The sequence below is a fragment of the Astyanax mexicanus genome, chromosome 1 (genome assembly GCF_023375975.1).
Source record: "Astyanax mexicanus isolate ESR-SI-001 chromosome 1, AstMex3_surface, whole genome shotgun sequence".
NCBI classification, from domain to species: Eukaryota; Metazoa; Chordata; class Actinopteri; order Characiformes; family Acestrorhamphidae; genus Astyanax; species Astyanax mexicanus.
The window spans coordinates 96178223-96200003 of NC_064408.1; the positions used below are offsets into that span (position 1 = coordinate 96178223).

At 39.9% G+C, this 21781-nt stretch overlaps 1 protein-coding gene across 5 annotated transcripts in view; it reads right to left on the bottom strand.

Moving 5' to 3' along the window:
• Nucleotides 1–21781, bottom strand: part of atp8a2 (ATPase phospholipid transporting 8A2) — a 112440-nt gene continuing 90659 nt past the window's right edge. For all 5 annotated transcript variants that reach the window (XM_022682716.2, XM_022682721.2, XM_049486153.1 and 2 more), the window contains 8 exons: nucleotides 17444–17522; nucleotides 17184–17245; nucleotides 15976–16032; nucleotides 14067–14174; nucleotides 8684–8772; nucleotides 7973–8077; nucleotides 3782–3873; nucleotides 1–2424 (listed from right to left, as the gene is read on the bottom strand). In XM_022682716.2, the coding sequence (XP_022538437.2) occupies nucleotides 2330–2424; nucleotides 3782–3873; nucleotides 7973–8077; nucleotides 8684–8772; nucleotides 14067–14174; nucleotides 15976–16032; nucleotides 17184–17245; nucleotides 17444–17522 (687 nt within the window). In that variant the 3' untranslated portion in view covers nucleotides 1–2329. The remainder of the gene's footprint in view (nucleotides 2425–3781; nucleotides 3874–7972; nucleotides 8078–8683; nucleotides 8773–14066; nucleotides 14175–15975; nucleotides 16033–17183; nucleotides 17246–17443; nucleotides 17523–21781) is intronic.

Genomic DNA, 21781 nt, shown 5'->3' on the forward strand with positions numbered 1-21781 from the left:
TTCAGAGTGTGTGTTTGAAGTTTATTTTAGAGTGCTCCCTGCATCACACCAGCGATGACGGACAGGCTAAACTCCAAGCTCAACAAACAGATGAAACACACACACACACACACACACACACATACACATACTTATAGCTTTTCTCACTCACAGGCACACCTTTCTCATTCCCACCAAAATCTCTCTCTCTTACTTGCTCTCTCTCTCTCTCTCTCTCTCTCTCCCTCTCTCTCACACACACACACACACACACACCTTCTGAAAAAAGTGATGGATTGAATCATCTTCATTCTAATGTATGCATTTCTTTTCCATACGCCCAGATACATTAACCAAAATACACACACTGTGTTGATATGATCACATTACACGATTCCTGCTGATTTTTCAGAAGCTCTTTAATGCTGGGGATCTCCAGTTCTACCACATCCCAAAGTGTTCTACTGGATTCAGATCAGGTGACTGGAAAGGCCACTGAAGAACACTAAACTCATTGAACTCACTGAATCCAGTTTAAGACAAGTTCCGCTTTGTTACATGGCTCATTATCATGCTAAAAGTAGCCATTGGAAGATGGGCTAGTTGTGGTCATTAATGCACATGGCCATTAAGAGTACTCACTCAACAACACTAACTGCCCAAAGACTGTTCACACAAGGCAGATTGAGTTTGTTTGCAAATTCTGACTGAGACCAGGATACATTTTTCCAATATTTATAGTTAGATGTGTACAGCTGTAGTTTTTTACAATTGTTTGTCAACTGCAGCCTCGGCTTTCTGTTCTTTATTGGTCTTCCACCTCTACCTCAAGGTTTAACGTTTTGTGAATTCCCCACAACTGTTTATGGTGGTTATCTGCTTTACTGTAGCCTTTCTGTCAGCTCCAACCCCTGTGACTATTTTGCTGTTTACTTCTCTAATTACACATTTCTGAAGTAACAATCCTGTGCCCGTTTTATATTTAATATCTGCATATTTTCTATTATGTTTAGTTCAGGGAAGTGTAAGGAAAGACCATGGCAAAACTTTCAGCTAGCACCTATTGAGGTAGTTGATTGTAGATTTTGAGGAGTGTTCAGGATTATATTCTGCTGTAGAAGTCCTCCTCTTTTCTCTGTCAGCTTTTTTTTTTACACAGGGTATAATGAACGCTTTCAGAATTTGCTGATATTTAACTGAATGCATTCTTAGAAATGTTAAAATTAACCCCTGTGCCACTGGCTGTAATACCACTCCATCCCCATGTTTAACATCTAATGAATGCATTGCACAGATTTGCAAATGCACTCACACAGCTTGCTTAGTCAATGTAGAGAAGTATTGGCAATAGAATAGGACTCTCTGGAGTAGATTAAAATGAACCTATTGGCCTCCTGTCTAATGGCAGGTTTGGGCTCAAGGGATATAAAGCCATTCAGCATTGAGCTGTGGAGCAGTGGAACTGTGTTTTCTGACATTATGTTGTTTCATCCAATCCTTTTGGGATGAGTTGGGGTGGGGTGATGATCATCCTTTCAACGTCCTGACCTTAATGCAATCGAATCCTCGCAGCAATACTAAAAAATCTATTAGAAGTTCTTCCTCAGATATTGAAGAAAGTTACTCCAACAAAAGCAGGATAAACCTTTTTTAAATTTGATTTTGTAAAACATTTGAATGTCCCAATAATTTTGTCTATGCAGTTTATCTTTAAGTAGCTTTATCCTACTTTTTGGACAACAGTGTATATTAGAATTAGATTAGAATTTGATTCAGAGCATAACTTTTTTCAGTGTCACACACACAAACACCTCTCACATCTCTACTGGCACTCTACAAGCACACTCACCCAAACAACAGTGGAGCCTTGCCATATATTAGTCAGTCAACCCATACACACAGCAGAAATAGGAGCAAACACACACACACACACAAACACACCCAATGCACATACAAACATATGTATACGCACATGCATGACAACATCCACAGGGCTGTGTGTTGCAGCGTGTTACACAAACGTTAAAGAGAGAAACGCCACTGTCTCTGGTTTTCCATGCTTCGGGTCTGGATGCTGACTGGCTCCTCAAGCCCATCCGTCGCAGAATTGGTTGCGTTTTGACTGGCCGTTCCAATGTGAGATAGCCCCTCCCCCAAATAAACCCCACCCACTTTCCCCCTGCATTATAGTCTTGCCTGGAAAGGCTTGGTTAATGTATAGCAAGGCCCAGCATAGGCCAAAGCCAGTTCAATCCAGTTCACTTCAGAGGTCCAGTAAGGCCACAGCACGAGTGTGTCCCTTAAAAAGTCAGCTGTTGCCACGGCAACTCCATCGTGATGTGTTGCCCAGCTACAGGCTGGGCCGCTGGCGGGTGGTGTCGTAGGAGCGCACGACCTGGGACTGGGACACCACTCCATGCTCTTCCTGGGAGAATGCATAGCCATCTGTAGAGGAAAGCAAAGAACGAGCTCAGTGTCCAAGCACAACAGAATCAAGCTTCAATAAAAATCTGTTCAAATCTGATATAATTTATTAGTAACTTAACTGTAAAAAACTAATTTAAAAGATTGAAATGCAAGTGTCACGTGTGCTGTGTCAGCCCTGCGTCATGGTTGTGCTGCATATGTGCTGTGCGCTATATGCGTCTAGTCGGCCTCCAAGTGCCACGTTTGCTAAATGAACCATACTGTATGTGCAATTTGATGGAGCTCTGCCCTTGACCAATGTTTTAATCCCTCTGCCCACCCACTCCTGCTAGAATTCATCCTGCACCCATCTGCTCCCATCAAAAGACGACAGCATATGTCCCACTCCCACTCGCATCTTGACATCTCGGCCAAGTCCCATCCGCAGACTCACATACTTTACAAATAAATCATTTAGAATAAATATTTAAAGAATCATTTGCAAAAAATAGTTGGATTCAGAATGAAGTTTCAGATTGCACAGCTATTTGGAATGAAGATCCAGAAACAATACATGATTAAAAATAGGCACTACTATCAGCAAAATGCTAATGAAACAACTCCCACTTACTCATGTCTTATTTACTTGCTGTTTGATTCCTAAAAGTCCAATTATCCAATTAGGAGATGTGGTACAGATGTTACATGATGACGCTGGAGAAATTACATGCGTCTAGTGTAAAACTAATCTGTATTTTTAATTTTTATCTAAGTATAATTTCTTTCACATATGCTTGTCTGGAAAAGTTAAGTTTAAAAAAATGTTTATATAACCCCACTCTGTCGCGACAAAACTCAAAATTTACAAAGCAACTATTGCACTAATTTACACCAATAACTACACTATAACCAAATGCTCCTTATTGCTTAATTTAAGTAGCTATCGGTACCGAAATGCACATACTAGTACTCTGTTGGGAAAAAGGCTATCAATTTGTAGTCGTTATTTAATTGAAAAATAGTAGTCGGCAGCTCTTGGCTCATATTTATTGAGCTACACATAGAGAAATACTCTGTAACTCATATACAACAAAAACAAAACGTCTTGGCATGAAGTTGTAGAGGTTCCTAATGATAATAAGGGTGAGAGGGGAGTGTTGATGGTGTGTCTTGTAGCATCCCACACATTTCCAATTAAAGAAAGCTTTGGCAATTCAGCTAGATACGGCATAGCAATCTGTGCCTGCGTCTTCAGAGCAAACTCTTTGAGGTGGCAACAGCATGTGTATGAGCATTGTACTGTTGGAACAGAGCACAGGAGTGTTCATTCAAAAAAATGTGTAAATTAAGTGCTGTATGTGCATTGGGTCTCACGTGTGTTGCGTGTAATACTCACGTGACACGGTCTGCTGCACTGAGTTGGAGCGCCCCACACTGGAAGGCGTCTTCCTGAACACCCGAGTCAACAGGTGGGCGCGCTCGTTCAGACTGTAAGGAGAGTAGAAAAGAGACAGGTCAGTCAAAAATTGGGGATTGCTGCTAATTGATATGCTAACTACACCTCCAATCACAAGGCAGAGGAGACAGAGACACTGGAAACAAACTACAGAGCAAAGATCGAAACACGGCAGGGAGCTGGTTTTAGAGACACAGATGAAGCCTTTCACTGACCAGCCGAGGATTAAGCTTAACCTGCATCCATAAAACAAGTCTTAAACAGGCTAAAGATTAAATCACATGTGTATTAAAACACTAGAATGACACAGATTAGAAACAGATTGTATGGTTATTTCCTAATTAGGACTAATTTTGTAAATGGATTAGCAGAAATAAGCTTCAAATCTGAACAAATATGCAGATAATCGAATTAACACTCAAACTCATACAGCAACATGAAAAAAATCCAATTTAATAACTCTGTCACTTAGCATTACTCCTCCTTGAAGATGTATTGCAATTTCCTTCTCTCCAGCTGTTATTCTTCTATTTAAGGCTTAAATTAAAAAATACATCAACGTAGCAAAATGCTTTCAATAAGAAGGCACCTCCATATAAAGCCGACTGGGATAAAGCCTCAAGCTCCAGATGGAATTCCAATGACATTCCCAATATAGTTTCTGAATGAAGTGGAACCCGAGCGGACTTGACCCTATCTTTGATAAACGGACCCTCGACAGAAGATACAGTCCATGATGTCTCCCTGTAAATCAGATAAAAGTGATTGCCCCCCCCACCCCATTATAAAAAAACTGGTCATAATCTGAAAGCCAGCCGTAATGGAGGATGGCCAAGCTGCTCAAGGCTGCAGCTCGAACGCACAGCGGAATGGGCTGCAGTGTTATCGTTGGGAGGACGTCCCGATACGTTGGGCCGTGTGGCGGAAAGCGCTCGGCGGCCGTAGCCAAGAAACAACAGGCAGCCAAAGAAAACGGTGTCTGCTAAACAGATGACCGGCGGAACGGGGAGACTGATGGATGGATAAATAAAGAAATAAATAAATGGGACGATGCATATGTTACAACGGTAAGCCAAGCTTTTCCTTTCCCTCTACGGAACAAATAAGGGACGGCTGCCATACGGGGGCGGTAATGGGGACATTTTGTCTCAGGATTTAGCCCCCTGAGATCACACATATCTTCCTGCATCCTGAAAACACAGATGACTCATTTATGGGCTCGGCTCCGGGCTAATCCGTAGGAAAATATCCTGACCTAGTCTAGGTCTCCTCGGGTCAATGGAACCCCAGGCCCAAACTCATCAAAGATGAGCGCTTTCTGTGTCTGAAATCTCTGTAAAACCTCCACCCAGAGTAGCGTCAAAATCTGACCGATGTTCAATTGCTCAGCTGGGCTTGGACTCTTCCCCAGGACAACTTACACCCATTAGCCTTCTACAGCTGGCCATTTATCCCACTAAAATGAGGTTAACAATTCCTCACAAGGGGAACAGAGCAGAACGGGGCACCAAGCCAACATCCATTCTGATTAGCAGTAAAGTCCATCAAAACCCCCCTAGTCACGAAAGTAACAACCTGAAGACCTAAAAACCTCCAGTGCATTCAACACGCTGTGCACAACTGCAGTACTTACAGCAGTGTCTAGTCAGACTGACCAACCACATGCCCTGCTATACATGCATCACTTTTTACACTGTACATACTGATGCTAGGCTGTTGGATAAATGCTGGATAAAGTCCCCTGTAGTTTTCACAGCTCAGTTTTCGACAAAAAAATTATATATTTTATATGCACGTAAAGTCTCTCCTAAATCTGTCTGTTTTTTATTATTAGGTGTGCTCTTGAGCTCTGTTCTTGAAAAGCACTATATCAAGAGTAGACATTAATGCCAACTGCTGTGAGTGTACTATATACAGATATTTATATAGATCAGCTGGTTAACTTATGATTTAGTATTGTTGCAAAGGCTGTCTCCTACCTGCATACATACTAATACTTTAAGGTATATACTAATAATGTGCTATATAGTGTTTTACTATAGACATCTATTATACTATATCTATACCGGTATGTTAGTACTTGAGTATATCACATTTCTATCCTGATCTGTGCTAACAAGCAGTGATGAAGAGTTGTAATAAGAGCTGTAGCTTTTTTGCAGATTGCAGATTTATGTATACTGTTCTCACTTTCCATGATATTTGCCCAAAATAATAAATTTTACTCCAGTCTTGGACAAACTGATGTTGGATCTTTGACTTCTGGTGAAAATTCCTGTATTTGTTTTAAACCTTCACTATCGTGAAGCCAAAGGTTTCCTGATGCTGTCACCACTGAATTTGCTATGTTGAGTATACTCAACTTTGACAATTTTATTTTATTTCATACCCTAGAGTTTAACATTTTTACAAAATTGGGATGCTTCCTATGTGTTAACTAGGCTAAAATGAATGCACTATTAAGGGGTCATAGATACACTATACGGACAAAAGTATTTGGACACCTGATCAGCCACTATTGATCTTCTGAATTCAAGGACAATAAAAAGAGTTTATCTTGCTTTTGTTGAAGCAATGCGAATGGTGAGGTCAGGATGTCACCTCATCAGCAACTTCTCAACTGCACATCAGTGCCAGAAATGGGTGGAACTTACGGTATCTAAATGCATTCAGTATATGTATGCTAGTCAGCAAAGTGTTTTAGCTGTGCTGCAATGTATTAGCTGGGCATGGCATGTTAAAACCGAACAGGTAAGACACAGTTTAGAACGTTAACGTGGCATTAATGTGTTATATTTAAAATCTAGACTAGCTTAGTGTTGTTTTAGTTATGGTGATATATGCTATCTAGGCTAGTCTTGCTAAACCTGATGAAGTTACTTGTGTGTTGACACCACAGGTTACAGGGTTAAAGACCCACAGACTAAAACTATTCAGGCTAAACAATTCAACAAACCACAGAGGTGGATTCTACTTCATACACACACACAGCTACATTCCCAGGATTCAACACACCCAGTCCTTACAGCGGGGATCAGCTCATGGCCGCCTGACAGTGCAAACATGAAAGAAGAAATAAAGAGAGACAATTTGAGGTGAGATGATGATGATGAAGGAAGGAAAATGCAGATGGAATGCAGGAGTCTGGAAGAGAGAGGGAGTAGAGTTCACACGCACACAGGCAGTGTAAGCTCTACCTGTGAAGTCTGGCTTTAGCCCTGCTGTTAGCCTACTGCACTGCAGCCTTGGGCCTGTGGAACCATCGCACTGGGGTTAGACACACAGCCTGCAGTACACTGTTACACTGACAATCAGCCAACTGTGTGTGTCCAACTTTAACACACAGGACTATGAACAATACATTTAAACATCATATAATATACAGCTCTGGAAAAAAGAGACTATTAAATATATAAAAATGGAGTTTCTTTGATTTTACCAAATTGAAAACCTCTGGAATATAATCAAGAGGACCATAGATAATCACAAGCCATCAAACCAAGCTCAACTACTTGAATTTTTGCACCAGGAGTGGCATAAATTTATCCAAAAGCAGTGTGTAAGTCTGGTGGAGGAGAACATACCAAGATGCATGAAAACTGTGATTAAAAAAAACAGGGTTATTCCTCCAAATATTGATTTCTAAACTCTTAAAACTTTATGAATATGACCTTGTTTTCTTTGCATTATTTGAGGTCTGAGAGCATCTTTTTTTTATTTCATCCATTTCTCATTTTTTGCAAATAAATGCTTTAATGACATGAAATGTTGTCCATAGTTCATAAAGCCAAAAAAAAAGATTAATGTTATTCAAACATATACATATAAATAGCAAAATCAGAGAAACTGATTCAGAAACCGAAGTGGTCTCCTAATATTTTTTTCAGAGCTGTATATACACACATATATACACATATGCTTCATAGCTCAATTTCATTTAGTTGTAAAAAGTATATAAAGTTAAATATAAAAAGAAATCTCAAATCATATGTATTTAAACACAATTAATGATAATTAAAACAACTAAAAATAAATGAATAATTACAAAATAAATAAAAATGATGTTGTTGAAGCTTTAGAGACTGGCTCAATGTAGGTAAATTAAAGAATGTTGCTAAATGCGTTACAAACCTGCGGCCGCTGGCATCTCTGAGGACAGCCGCTCCAGGGTCCACAGCCCGAGCCTCCAGCTCCTGCACCTCCTCCAGCAGACTTTTCCGAACTGTACGCCTTCCACTACATAGGAAAAAGACAATGAGGCTCGTCAAAGACCACTGATTTGACCTACAGATACTGATGTTTACTGATACTTTTAACAAGTTGAGGTGAACAGAAAACCATAATAAATTTCCTTCTACATTGTGTATAAGTTCTTTGTATTTGCATGTAACCAGATAAGAGCGACACTTATTTAAAAAAGAGGTCATCTCTGTCTTGCAGCAATATTGAGAAAGATGTAAGAATTTTGCTGTTAAAAAGAAAAGCATTGTATACTATTGTATACTGTACTTGGGATTCATGTTTACAACAGCTACAAGATTGTAGCTTAAATCACATTCTGTGAGATTAGCCGTTTGGCTGGTTTACTCATGTAAACCTGGAATTTTCATGTTATCTGATGGACATGCAGGCAGTGATCTGATTACTGACAAAATCTGATTTAGATTTATTAAATGTTTAATGTTCATAAAAGTCACATATAGTATAATAACTAATTTACTGACAGCATTTTGCAATCTAGGTGTGCCAAAAACTTTGTCATGGGTTTTGCCACATTATACAACTACACTTATTTTTGTAAAAGTGATTGTGTACACGTGTGTGTGAGTATGTGTTACTCACGCGTTCCATGCCACGTCTTTAAGCAGGCATGCTGCAGGCACCAGTATCAGCCCCAGCCAGAAGCTCCAGCACTGCATCACCCTGCCAGCCTGCAACACACCCCCCACAGACAGAGTTACAACAACACAACGCCATCGTCACCAGAGCGCTCGTCCACCGCCAGAGACTAAACACTGACCGGCAGCCTCCTTCTGTCCTCTGAGCAGCTGCACACATCGACCCCTGACCCCTGGCAGAGTGGGAGGCTGGGTAATTATCTCATCAACTACTATCTGCAGCTCTGACTCTTGACTCCCTCTCTCTCTCTTGGCCTTTTCTTCAACTGTCTCGTTCTGTCACCCATCTGTCTTCCCTCCTGACTTCTTCAACCAACATTTTTTTGTTTTTTTTTACAGAGTGAATCAGAGCATAAGGCTGAAAGACTGATCACAAAACATGTACAGAATCATGGGCTTTTAACAGCAGTGATGAGATTGGTCACCTGAAGTTTCATCATCTGAAAGGCTTGCATTGTTTCTGACTCAGGCTCAGGACCCAACCACACATTTCCATGTTTCTGGCTGAATGACAAATACCTTCTTATTCTGTATAAACATACTGCTCTGTTTACATTTAGAATCTGTGATTTTATGAGTTAAATTACATGATAACAGGTCAATTAGTAATTTGGGATTAAAATTCTGTGGTTTCTTCTTTATTTGTGGTGTGTCTTCAGCTAAGTCCACACAAAAGACAAAAGTAGACCAAATCTGATTTTCTGGCCAAATCCAATATTTAGTTTGGGCTGTTCACCCAATCAGTTTAATGTAACCCATATCTGAGATCTGTATGAACAGATTAAATGTGACAGGCATGCGCAGAGAAGTTTCACTTTAAATTCCAACCAAAATCTCAAGAGCTATGAATGAGTTCATACTGCAGCTGAGTTAATCACAGAGAATTCACTCCAGCTCAAAGAAAAAAGAGCATGTTTTTTATTCCAGGTTTTAATCCTTTTATTTCTTTGACTCTACAACCATAATCTGTAGCTGCATTTGGCCAGTTCATTAGAAACACTGCAAGACTGTGAAAGGAGTCTTCTAATATTACTAAAACAGAGACATCAGCCTAAATATGCATGAACTCTATTATCTCATTTTTCCACCACTAAAGTCCTTAAATCACTGATGCTGTAAATCTCCTCACAATCATTTTTCCTGTCGCATAAATTCTGATCTGGCCGTTCAGAGTCGCATTGCCGCAAATCAAATATGTATCAGATTTAACCCTTGTGTGGTGTTCATATTTTTGTTACTCGTTTACTTTTTTACTTGTATTTAATTCAGCAAAATTTTACATTGAAATGCTTTACCCATGCTTTCTTCACCTAAACTGCAAGCAATATAAACAGCTTACATGGTAAATATTTGCCCTTTACCTTTCTTATGTTACATTTCTTTCAAAAAGTGCTACTCTTTTTTTATTAGTTTTTTAATAAAATGTAAAAGAAAATGAATTAATTAAAAAGATATGAGTAGAAATTTTGTTTAGTTTAAAATTTACAAATGAAGCAATGTTTATATGTAATATAAATGTGTAGGGGGGGGGGTGTACAGTGTGTGTTTATCGAAAATGTGTTTTGATATATGTTTTTCACAAAAAATGAGCCCATGCCAATGAGTTTTAATTTTTTTAGTATCATTAGATGAAAAATGAAAACGACCCGAACACCACACAAGGGTTAAACACCACATACTGAAGTGGCCCAGATCAAAATTAAAAAGCTGTTTTGCAATTTAAGCCCTTTTGTTATTTAGCCTTTATGAGGTACTTTTACCCTATGCAGGGCTACAATGCTCATGCAAGCGTTCAACTCTGTGTGGATGGAAATATTTTTAAAAATAGAGGCAGGAAAACAAAAAATATATAACAATATGCAGATATCTGTGGACAAGGCCTGAAACCTTGCCAAAATTGTAAGCCGATTTTATGATTTTTTCTCTTTTACAGTGATTGATGTCTTTTTTTTAATAGTTTTTATCCAATATTCTCCCCAATTTCCATGGCCAATTACCCAACCCACTCATTAGGACTCCCCCTATCACTAGTGATCTCCTCCGATACATGATACAGCCATCGCCTCTTTTCAAACTGTTGCTAATGCAGCATTACCGAGTAGCATCACAGAGCACTTGGAGGAAAGTGCAGCGACTCAGTTCTGATGCATCAGCTCACAGACACCTTGTGCTGAGTGACATCACCTTTTGTAATAATGAGGGGAAAGAGCAACATCTACCCACCCAGAGAAAGCAAGGCCAATTGTGCTCTCTCAGGGGTCCGGTAGCTGATGCCAAGCTGTATGAACAGGATTCGACGATTGATGTGTTTTTAATTGAATTACTACTGCCTGATAGTGGGCTAGTTTGCTTACACAAGCATTTTTGCCTTTGTGTGGATGGAAATTATTTTTAATATATTTAATATTTTAATATATTTTTTAAAAATGGTGGTAGGGAAATCTCTGATGCACCGTTCTACTGTGCAGCATTTATCTTTATGTTTAAGACTGAATGCCTGAAATACCTATAAAACATCTAGAGCTTGAATATGTCTGACCAATCACATGTGGAATTGAGGGAACATACAGGTAGAGTTATGCAGCTAGTGTAGCTAATAAGCAGTGGAATTGGTCTGTTTTATAGATAACAGTGTCAGAAACAAACAAATCCAGACAGTATGTATATTGTATATTACTGATCAACTCCATGCAGCTGATTTGGGCCTGCAGTTTATATGACACTAACAGGTGAGTATACGCTCTCATTACTTGTTAGCTACATTAGCTGTGTAGCTCCAGTGGGACTAAGAGTTTCACAGCTGACACTCATGATGGAACCTTGACTCAGCCTAAAACCCATTAGGAGTTATTTCCTGTGACAGCTGCACACACACACACACACAGAGAAGACAGGGAGACTGCCTTCCAGTGCAAACAGGGATGTCTCAGACCAACATACACACCCACATCCATACATTCTCTCTCTCTCTCTCTCTCTCTCTCTCTCTCTCTCTCTCTCTCTCTCTCTCACACACACACACACACACACACACAATGTAATATGGAGTGACAGAAAGCATTAGTATGGACTGATGGAAGAAACATACACTCCTACAGAGCTGTTCCATTTGAGGAAATGAACAGAATAGAGGGATAAAGGGATTGGGCGAGTTGGACACGAGATGAAGAGAATGTCATCTCTCTCGCTTTCTCAGCTCCCCCATTAGAGAGAGAGCGAGAGCAGCTGCAGGGTTACTTGAGCACATTCCTGATTTCTGACACAAATTAAATTAATAGGCTCAAGGCGTTCACAGAACCTTATCCACCATCATCTCACACACACACACAGACACACAAATGTAGGGAAAGACAGACACTGTGTAATGCAGGGCTGCCCTAAACTCTAGTACTAATTATCTGCCATCCTGCACAGTTTAGCTCTGGCTCTAATCTAATCTCACACTCCTGATTCAGTTAATCATATAGCCTCAGTGCACGGCAGTCAAGTATGCTGATTGGTGATTGATATGACTGTCAGATTGTATTCAGAAAGTATTTCTCTTTTTTTAATCCTTCAATAACTCATATTGTAAACAAAAATTAAAAATAGCACTGTAAGAGCAGTATCCAATCCTTCATCAACAATGTCGAGTGAGGATGACAGTGGTTGCATGTTGCATCCAATGATGGTATATGACATCGATAACATCTTGTAATGGCCTTCAGAAACCACCAAACTATTCATCATCCAAGAGAACACACAGTTAAACCGTTGAACAGATCAATGCTGGGGGGCTTTATACCCCTCTTGCCCATACATAGTGTTAAGCATTGTGTCAATAGCTTCATGTCTAATTTACCGAGAGTACTTCTCTACAGGAACTAGACAAGCTGTTTGTCTGCACATATGTGTCAGCAATGTGTGCAACTTTAAGAAAGTCGAATGCATTCATTAGAATTGGAGTCATATAGAGTTCTTTTACTGAAGAATCTCCACTCACAGTGGTGTATGGTCACGACTTATGCTTTCTCTCTGTTAGGGGAGTAAACCCATAGGGGGTTTCCCAGACAGGGATTAAACCTAATCTTGGACTTCACAGCATTTTAAATACAGACTTTCCACTGAAAGGAAAAAATTGTCTACAACTAGACTTTATCCCTGTACATGAAACCTACCCATAGTGTTCTAGGGCTGCAACTAGTAATCTGAAATTTGTGTTTTTGATTAGTTGATTGGTCACATTTATTGGTCAGGCTTGTGCTGCATCTGGACAGCTAAACTTTTAGGGCCCTAGACAGATTTTACTGGATATTTTGATAGACGTACCTATATATAATTACAAAGCATATTATAGGAGACATTCACGCATGCCGGTTACAGTTACAGATAAAAAAAAAAGTAACCATTTTCTTCTACTGTGAGTTGTTGTTTGTAATAATTATACTGAGAGGGAAGTAAGTACTCTCTTCTCAGTAATTTACTTCTTTTAGTATAACTATTTCCCTTTGTATTGTGTTTTTAAATTGCCTCTGTTTGATAGTCGTGGGTGAAAATTCAAAGGATGAAGGGTGAATTATTTTGGGCTACTTTTATATTTATCGCAGCCACCAAAAAGCTCAAATTGCAAACCTTTCAAAATAAAAATGTACGGTGTTGTGAACCTTTGTGACAGATAGATAGATAGTAGTAATTTAAGCTTCTGGCAGGCTTATTTTTTTTGCTGGACCTGGCAACCTTAGCTGCAATCATTGCAGCCCTATAGTGTACAATTATAGATTAAAATAAAATAAATAATAAACATTACCTTCACCCAACCCTAAACCTCTGTTATAGAAGTAGCAGCAGTTCTGTGTGAGTAAAAACTTCTTCTAATACCATAATATGTGATGAAATCTCACTTTTTTCAGCCGTATCATTTGATCAATTTGGAAACATTCCTATGATTTGTGCTCAGACAAGCTAAGAGAACCCAGGGACTTTTAAAATCCTAGATACGGACATTAATAGGACATATGGACTTTAACATTGGCTCATACTGTTGGCCAGCTCATATAAATATATATGTATGTGTCAGGCCCTAACATATCCTTGAGTGTGATGGCTCCAGAGAGGTTGAGCCGGTCCCTCCTAAGCAGGCCGTAAAGCCTGGGACTCGGCTGACTGTCCGGCAGGTGTAGAGTGTGCTCCTGCTGGGCTGGGGGGCATAAATCTCCTCTGAGCTCCAGCAGTGTCGACATACAACACCAAGAGAGCCGAGCAGTGTGGGACAGACATTGTAAAAGTGATTGTGTGTATATATATATATATATACACATATATGAGTGTGTGTGTGTGTGTACACTTGCCTGGCCCAGCATGTCCGGGGCTATGGGAATGTGTGGCCATATAACAGAATAAACAGCGAAGAAGAGCATCCAGAGCACCATACTGCCCCACACAGCCAGGTGAGAGAACTGCAGAGAGAGAGAAAGAGAGAGAGATTGAAAGAGTCATGGTCATTTTCAGACAGTACAGACATTCTGAATATAGATCTATTCCAGACAGGGGCCATCTCCCTCGCTCTCTGTCTCTCTTTCTGTAACGGGACACTGTGTGAATTCTTCAGGGAGTCTGCTTCATTATAGGGCCAGGAGTGTGTGGACAGCTGAACGGACAGGCGGTGTCGACACCCCCCATACCACACTCACACACACACACACACACACACACACTCACACACTCACACACACGGATGGGTGTAGTAGAGTATATGTCCTATCTATCTAAAGTGCTGGAAAATCCCCAACATATTTTCTCCTCTATTGCTCATAAAGCAGCAGACGCTGATTCCAGCCCACAGAATCAGTCACATTCACAGTAACCTCTCCAGCCTCAGCGTGTGCCATAAAGTGACCTCATGGCACTTTAAAGAACAGATTACACATAATACATCCTAGTCGTTTGAAGGGTCTTTCATTACTGCTGACAACCTGTGTGTGTGGTGACCCGGACTCAGTGGGGGTGGGTTCATCATGTGTGCATGTGTGTGAGTGTTTGTTTTTGGACTTTCTCAGGACAAAAACGGGCTCGCTTTGAATGAAAGCCAGACAAAAACAGGCCCCAAAAAATAATAAAGACTTTTCAAAGAAAAAAAAAAATCTACAAAGAATCTTATGACAAATCACATGAAGTTCAAAGGCATAGTCTTAAAAGAAAATTTCTAAAATATTCCCTTGAGAACGTCTTCATTACTTCCTATTAGGCAAACAATATCATGCTAAATATTGTACTTTACCAGTATTCAATGTAATACAATTAGAATTTAAATTAAACAAGATTTATATTGAACTTTATTCACTTTAACCCCTTTAAACTTATGCATGTAAACTCAGACTGTATCTGCTCTTATAATTATATTCCATTACTGTAATAATTTACGTCAGTTTCATACGTGCCAAAATTGAACCACAGAGCAGTCCACAGCATGTGCTGAACCAATAAGTTACCAAATAAGTCTCAATAGTTTCTGCATCAGAATTAATAACTGAATAATAACCCCAGAGTGTAATTGATTAATTTGTTTAAAGCTTGAGGAAGAATTAAAACAGTTTACTAAACTACAAACACATTAATAGTGGAGAAAGCAGCAAATATAATTAATCTTCCATGGTCCTTTTTAGCAAATACTTTTGTTAGTCAGTGTAAGGCTTGACATAAGCTTAAGCAAATACTTAAGAATATATAATTTTCAAGAATATCACTGGTCTTAATCTATTAAACTGTGATTTTTAATATATATTAGATTTGTAGTACTATTTTAAAGTTATGTGAGTCTTGAACTTCCACTGGTTCCATGCAGCTTAAGAGGCTACTAGAAAACTTAAGAAAAGAAAAACATTTTAGAGAACACTTTTAAACAATTTATCGAAAATTCTTTAAGTACTAAGGTTAAGGTTAGGCTTCAACTTTGTCAATTTGTTATTTCATATATATACAATACATATATTATATACAGTAAATGTCTATGTGTCAGTGTAAAATATTATTTTTAAGTCATTTTAAAGCAGTTCTTGAATTTTTTTTGGCACAATGTAAAGAAAAAAAGTGCCAAAGTCTAATTCTGAAATGTAAATTTCCAAAAATGTAAAAACAAAAATGAATATATAAGCAATGCGGCATAAAATGGATTTAAAACAGATGTAGGGACTGCGTGTCTAACCATGGTAGAAAAGCAAATGAGTGTGTGTCTGTGTGATTGTTTGTGGAGGCACTGACCCTTGTCCATGCTGTGGTCTCCATACCAGCTTTCAGACATACTGTGACCACCACATACTGCAGAAAAGAGAGCGAGATAGAGCGAGAGAGATATGGAGAGAGAGAGGAGGAAAGGGGTCATAAATAACAGTAATCATACACACTCATCATCCTGTTAAAACATTCAGTTAAGCTGCGTACTCACTCACACACACACAGCAACTAGAGCAAATCGTTCACACAGACGCAACATTAGCATCACCTTTAGCAACAAACCAACACAGCTTTCAAAACAAGCAGACGTACAGATACACACTGCTTACAGCAACACACACACAGCAGAGAACAGAGGAGAAAGACCAGAAGACAGACAGACTTGAGCCCCCTGAGAGCAATTCATTATGCTTTAATGGCTGGTGTCTAGCATCGCCTCCAACATCTTCAACATATTTCATACAGTCTGGCACACACACACACACACACACATTCTGAGGTTAATTTTTCAGTAATGAAACTTTTGTCTGAAAAAACTCCAAAACTAATGACTGCAGGAAGTCTCATTATGAATAACAGCGTCTGGCTTCTGAGACTCTGTGCTGGATGTGTGATGAAATCACATGATTACAAGCCAAACCATGTCTGAGGGGTTTTACATCAACCAGGAGAAACTATAGAGAATTCTGGCCAAATTACTTACATCTTGTTATGAGCATCAGGTAGTTTGAGTTCATTGTACTGCTGTGTTTTACCAGGAACCGAGCTATATTATATGCCGTATGATAGAGGGGTTAACTGACAACCTCACATCACATGTACAGCCTCTAAAAGAGGATCCAGCTCAGTTTTACTGAATACTGGTGGAACAATGGAGACTTCATAAGTGGAAACTTACCTCAGTAGTTCATTCACTCATAATAAAAACAAAGAAACAAAGAGGTGAAATTTCTGACTGAGCGCATCACACCCACCCAGTTTAAAAAGATTCTTCCACATGCTCTGTAAAATTTCCCATTCTCACCAGAGAGGGCCCTCAATCCCAAAACAGCTTTAATTTAGTACTTTACTACTTAGTAATGTCTATTGGTGTATGAGTTTATGCTATTCTTTACACCTTTTTTGGATGAGTTCAGACAAATAAGCAGCGGAGTCACAGCCTTTGAAATGATACATGGTCTCTGATTGGCCAGCAAAGTATGTGCTGTGAGTGGTGTGATTGGCAGGAGACTCACTGTGTAGACGATGTTTCCCACGAACAGGTAGTCCACACTGTTTCCATTCTGAAACGGGGTATCTGCACACACAAACACACACACACACACGTACACACACACCAAAAGGAGCAGTGAGAGATATGGTAGCAAAAAAATACCTACACACTTAATCTTTCACTAAGCTGAACGTCCACTGTGGGAGGTATGTGTATGTATATGTGTATGTATATATAAAGTATGTTTGTGTGTATGTGTGTGCTGATGAATAGGCTAGTTACCGTGTTCCAGTACTTTTAGTGGAAACCAGAAGAGGATGATGGAATGGATAAGAGCATTTATACAGTGACCCCAAAACACCTGAGAAGAGAGAGAGAGACTAGAGCCAATCACGACATATCACTGCCAAAAAACACACAGCCCACACAAACAGCTCCTCTACAGTTATACAACCAGCACAGTGTCCTCCCCATTACCTTTAAAACAAACACACAGACACACACTATAACCCTCCCTTCTTAAATGAATGACTTCCTTATTCTCTGTCTCCTCGAATCTCATTATAATTGCCATGGTAACAGCACCGTCTCCCCACAGTCCTGTTTACTCACTGGAAACCGAGGGGTCTAAACAACCCGCAGACATGAGCAATCCATCACTAAGCCCAGCATCAGACCACAGCCCAGAGTAATCAGTTACTGAGTCACAGCATGTCAATCACTGCTGTGAAGGACACCCACAATGGCTTGTGGCAGAAACAGTAATAACACGTTTGGTGTCTGAATTAAAAGAGTTTAAATCCTAACAAAATACCCATAAACTCAATGGCTGTGAATTAATGTCCCTAAAATAAACTCTCAGAAAAGCCTACTAATCTGTCCTTTGGGTACAACACTGTCACTGAGGAGGAACACTCAAAATCATGTATTCAGTACTAAGCCAGTTATGATATATATTTTTGTTTAGCTGATAGTGTTGTAGTCAAGAGTAGAGAGCTCATCGCTAAGGTTAGCTAGCTAGTCACTAATGGTAGTTTTCTCCCCGGTAACATTAGTATTTTAGCTAGCTTGTCGCTAAGGTTAGCTAGCTTGTCACTAACTGTAGTTTTCTCTCTGGTAACATTAGTATTTTAGGTAGCTTGTCGCTAAAGGTAGCTAGCTCTTTGCTAAGGTTAGCTAGCTCTTTGCTAAGGTTAGCTAGCTCGTCACTAATGGTAGTTTTCTCCCCGGTAACATTAGTATTTTAGCTAGCGTGTCGCTAAGGTTAGCTAGCTTGTCACTAATGGTAGTTCTGTCCCTGGTAACATTAGTATTTTAGCTAGCTTGTCGCTAAGGTTAGCTAGCTCGTCACTACATTACATTACATTACATTACATTTGGCAGACGCTTTTGTCCAAAGCGACTTACAATAGTCAAGTACAATGTAAAATAAGTTTAAAGGTAAAAACAACTTTGGATAGGGATAAAAGGAGGTCAAAGGGGAATAATAGGATAGAGGAGTGAAGGAGGGGAAGAAGGAAATGAGGTTAGAAGTAGTTAGTCTGTCAGAGGTGTTAAGAGAGTAAGTGCTCTTTGAAGAGCTCTGTCTTCAGGAGTTTCTTAAAGATAGCGAGAGATTCTCCTGATCTGGTAGTGGAAGGTAGTTTGTTCCACCATTGGGGAACTCTGTATGAGAACAGTCTGGATTGCTTTGTGTAAATATTTGGTAAAGCGAGGCGACGTTCATTGGAGGAGCGCAGCGGCCGGGAGGTAGCGTAAGCCTTCAGGAGCGAGTGCAGGTAGGAAGGAGCCTGTTCTGTCATCACCTTGTAGGCGATTGTAAGAGCTTTGAATTTGATGCGAGCATCAACTGGTAGCCAATGGAGCTCAATGAGCAGCGGGGTGACATGTGCCCGTTTTGGCTGGTTGAAGACCAGACGTGCTGCTGCGTTCTGGATCATCTGGAGTGGTTTTACTACACAGGCCGGGAGGCCAGTTAGCAGGGCATTGCAGTAGTCGAGGCGTGAGATGACGACCGCTTGCACCAGGAGTTGGGTGGCCTGTTGCGTCAAGAACGGTCTAATTTTTCGGATGTTATAGAGCGCAAAGCGGCAGGACCGAGCAACTGAGGCCACATGGTGCGTGAAGGAGAGCTGGTCATCAACCAGAACACCCAGGTTCCTAGCATCCTTTGTCGGTGAGAGAGAGAGAGAGTCGATGCTTATAGAGAAGTTGTGTTGAAAAGCTGGTTTTGCTGGTATAACCAGAAGTTCAGTCTTTGAGAGATTTAATTGAAGGTGATGCTCCTTCATCCATGAGGATATGTCAGAGAGACACTGCGATATCCGTGCAGAGATTGAGTGATCTTCATGTGAGAACGACAGGTATAGCTGGGTGTCATCAGCAAAGCAATGGTAGGAAAATCCGTGTGAGCGGACAACCTGACCAAGAGAGGTGGTGTATATGGAGAAGAGAAGGGGTCCCAGTACCGAACCTTGGGGAACCCCAGTGGATAAGGAGCGGGCTGAGGACAGCTGTCCTTGCCACGACACCTTGAACGAGCGCCCAGTGAGGTACGATCTGAACCATGACAGCACATTGTCTGCGATCCCCATGTTTGAGAGTATAGTTAGGAGGAAGTCATGGTTGACTGTGTTAGTTCTCTCCCTGGTAACATTAGTATTTTAGCTAGCTTGTCGCTAAGGTTAGCTAGCTCATTGCTAGCTTTAGCTCTCCTCCCAGTAACACAGACAAACCAAGTCTCCCTGAAGCTACGGGAGTCTCCCGCATTTCGGTAGTGGCTCCCTGATGCCCGCGAGTCACATATAATCTCCCGGATTTCAGAACGAGCCCCCAAACGCGCACACAGGCGACAGACTTTTTTTCTCTAATTGCGTGTGGGAAGGAGAGAGAGAAAACAGAGAGGGTTTTTAGTGTGGGCGGGCAGTGTTTTTTCCCCCCTCCCAGACGGGTTCAGTTAGTGAGAGAAAGCAGATCATGGCGGAGGCTATATTAATAATTATTGTAATATGATATGAAAAGTTTTTGATGTTGTGCAATTTTTTTGTGATATTATAACTCTCAATTTTTGTCAAATAAAGGCTTTAAAAAAAAAAAAAAAAAGGAAAGCAGAGGCAGGGCCTTCCAAAGAAAAAAAGATAAAACTCATTTCACCTCTGAATACTCTAAATTTAATTAAAAAAAAAGTAAAATTAAGTAATATAAAAGTAACGTTTCTTTATCCTTTGGTGTGTATGCAATTTTTTATTTTTGGGTGGGGGGTGTGTAACCTCCCTGAAATCAACTTTTGCAACTTGGGATGTCTGAGTAACATTAGTATTTTAGCTAGCTCTTTGCTAAGGTTAGCTAGCTCTTTGCTAAGGTTAGCTAGAGTAACTTTAGTATTTTAGCTAGCTTGTCACTAAGGTTAGCTAGCTGTTTGCTAAGGTTAGCTAGAGTAACTTTAGTATTTTAGCTAGCTTGTCACTAAGGTTAGCTAGCTGTTTGCTAAGGTTAGCTAGAGTAACTTTAGTATTTTAGCTAGCTTGTCACTAAGGTTAGCTAGCTGTTTGCTAAGGTTAGCTAGCTCGTTAATAACGTTAGTTCTCTCCTGGGTAACATTAGTATTTTGGCTAGCTTGTCACTAAGGTTAGCTAGCTCTTCGCTAAGGTAAGCCAGCTCGTCGCTAGCTTTAGCTCTCCTCCCAGTAACATTAGTATTTCAGCTAGCTCGTCACTAAGGTTAGCTAGCTCATCACTAACGGTAGTTCTCTCCCCAGTAACATTGGTATTTTGGCTAGCTTGTTGCTAAGGTTTGCTAGGTCTTTGCTAATGTTAGCTAGCTCGAGACCGGACTTAAGTACTAAGTACTTAATACTTAACAAGATTGGCTGATATATAGGCACAGAAATAATTACGATAAACAATACTGTCGTAATTTTAAGACCATTTTATGCTACTGAACCATGATAATGCAGTTACACACTTTAAATGTAAAGCAATGAACTTTTAATGATTGTGAAAATTTAGAAATAGGAATTGGAATACAGAAAATGTTACACTAATTAAATAAAAATACAGTTTATAAACAAACTTAAAATACTAGCATATTCAAGTTTATAAGCTCCTTTTACAAAAGAAAGCATAGTACGCAATATGGAGTACAGCACATATTACTTAAGAACTTAAGTTTTATGTTTTAATGTTTTATGTTTCATAGCTCCTTTTTTGACTCTCAGCTTTTGTGTAATGTTTCCAATTATAAAAGGTAAGCTGTTCCAGCTGTACGCTTCTGAAACACAAATCAGTACCTGGTGGAAAGCTACCAGACACTTCTAATAATATCTGCAATGTAAGCTGTAATATTTGCAGTGGGATAAGCTTGTTATGAGCAAACAAAAAGCAGAGTCAGACTTGCCTATTCATTTGGTAGGCCTGTTTTCTTCCCCAGTGGGCTTTCTACTAGACTTTGGAATATTGCTTTAAGGATTTGATTGCATTCAGCCACAAGGAGTAAGTGAGGTCAAGATGTTGGATAACTGCCAACCAACCTTATCCCCAACTTTCCAACTCGTCCCAAAAGTATTAGATGGATCACCATCATTTTACAGCTCAATACTGGGGGGCTTTATACCCCTCTAGC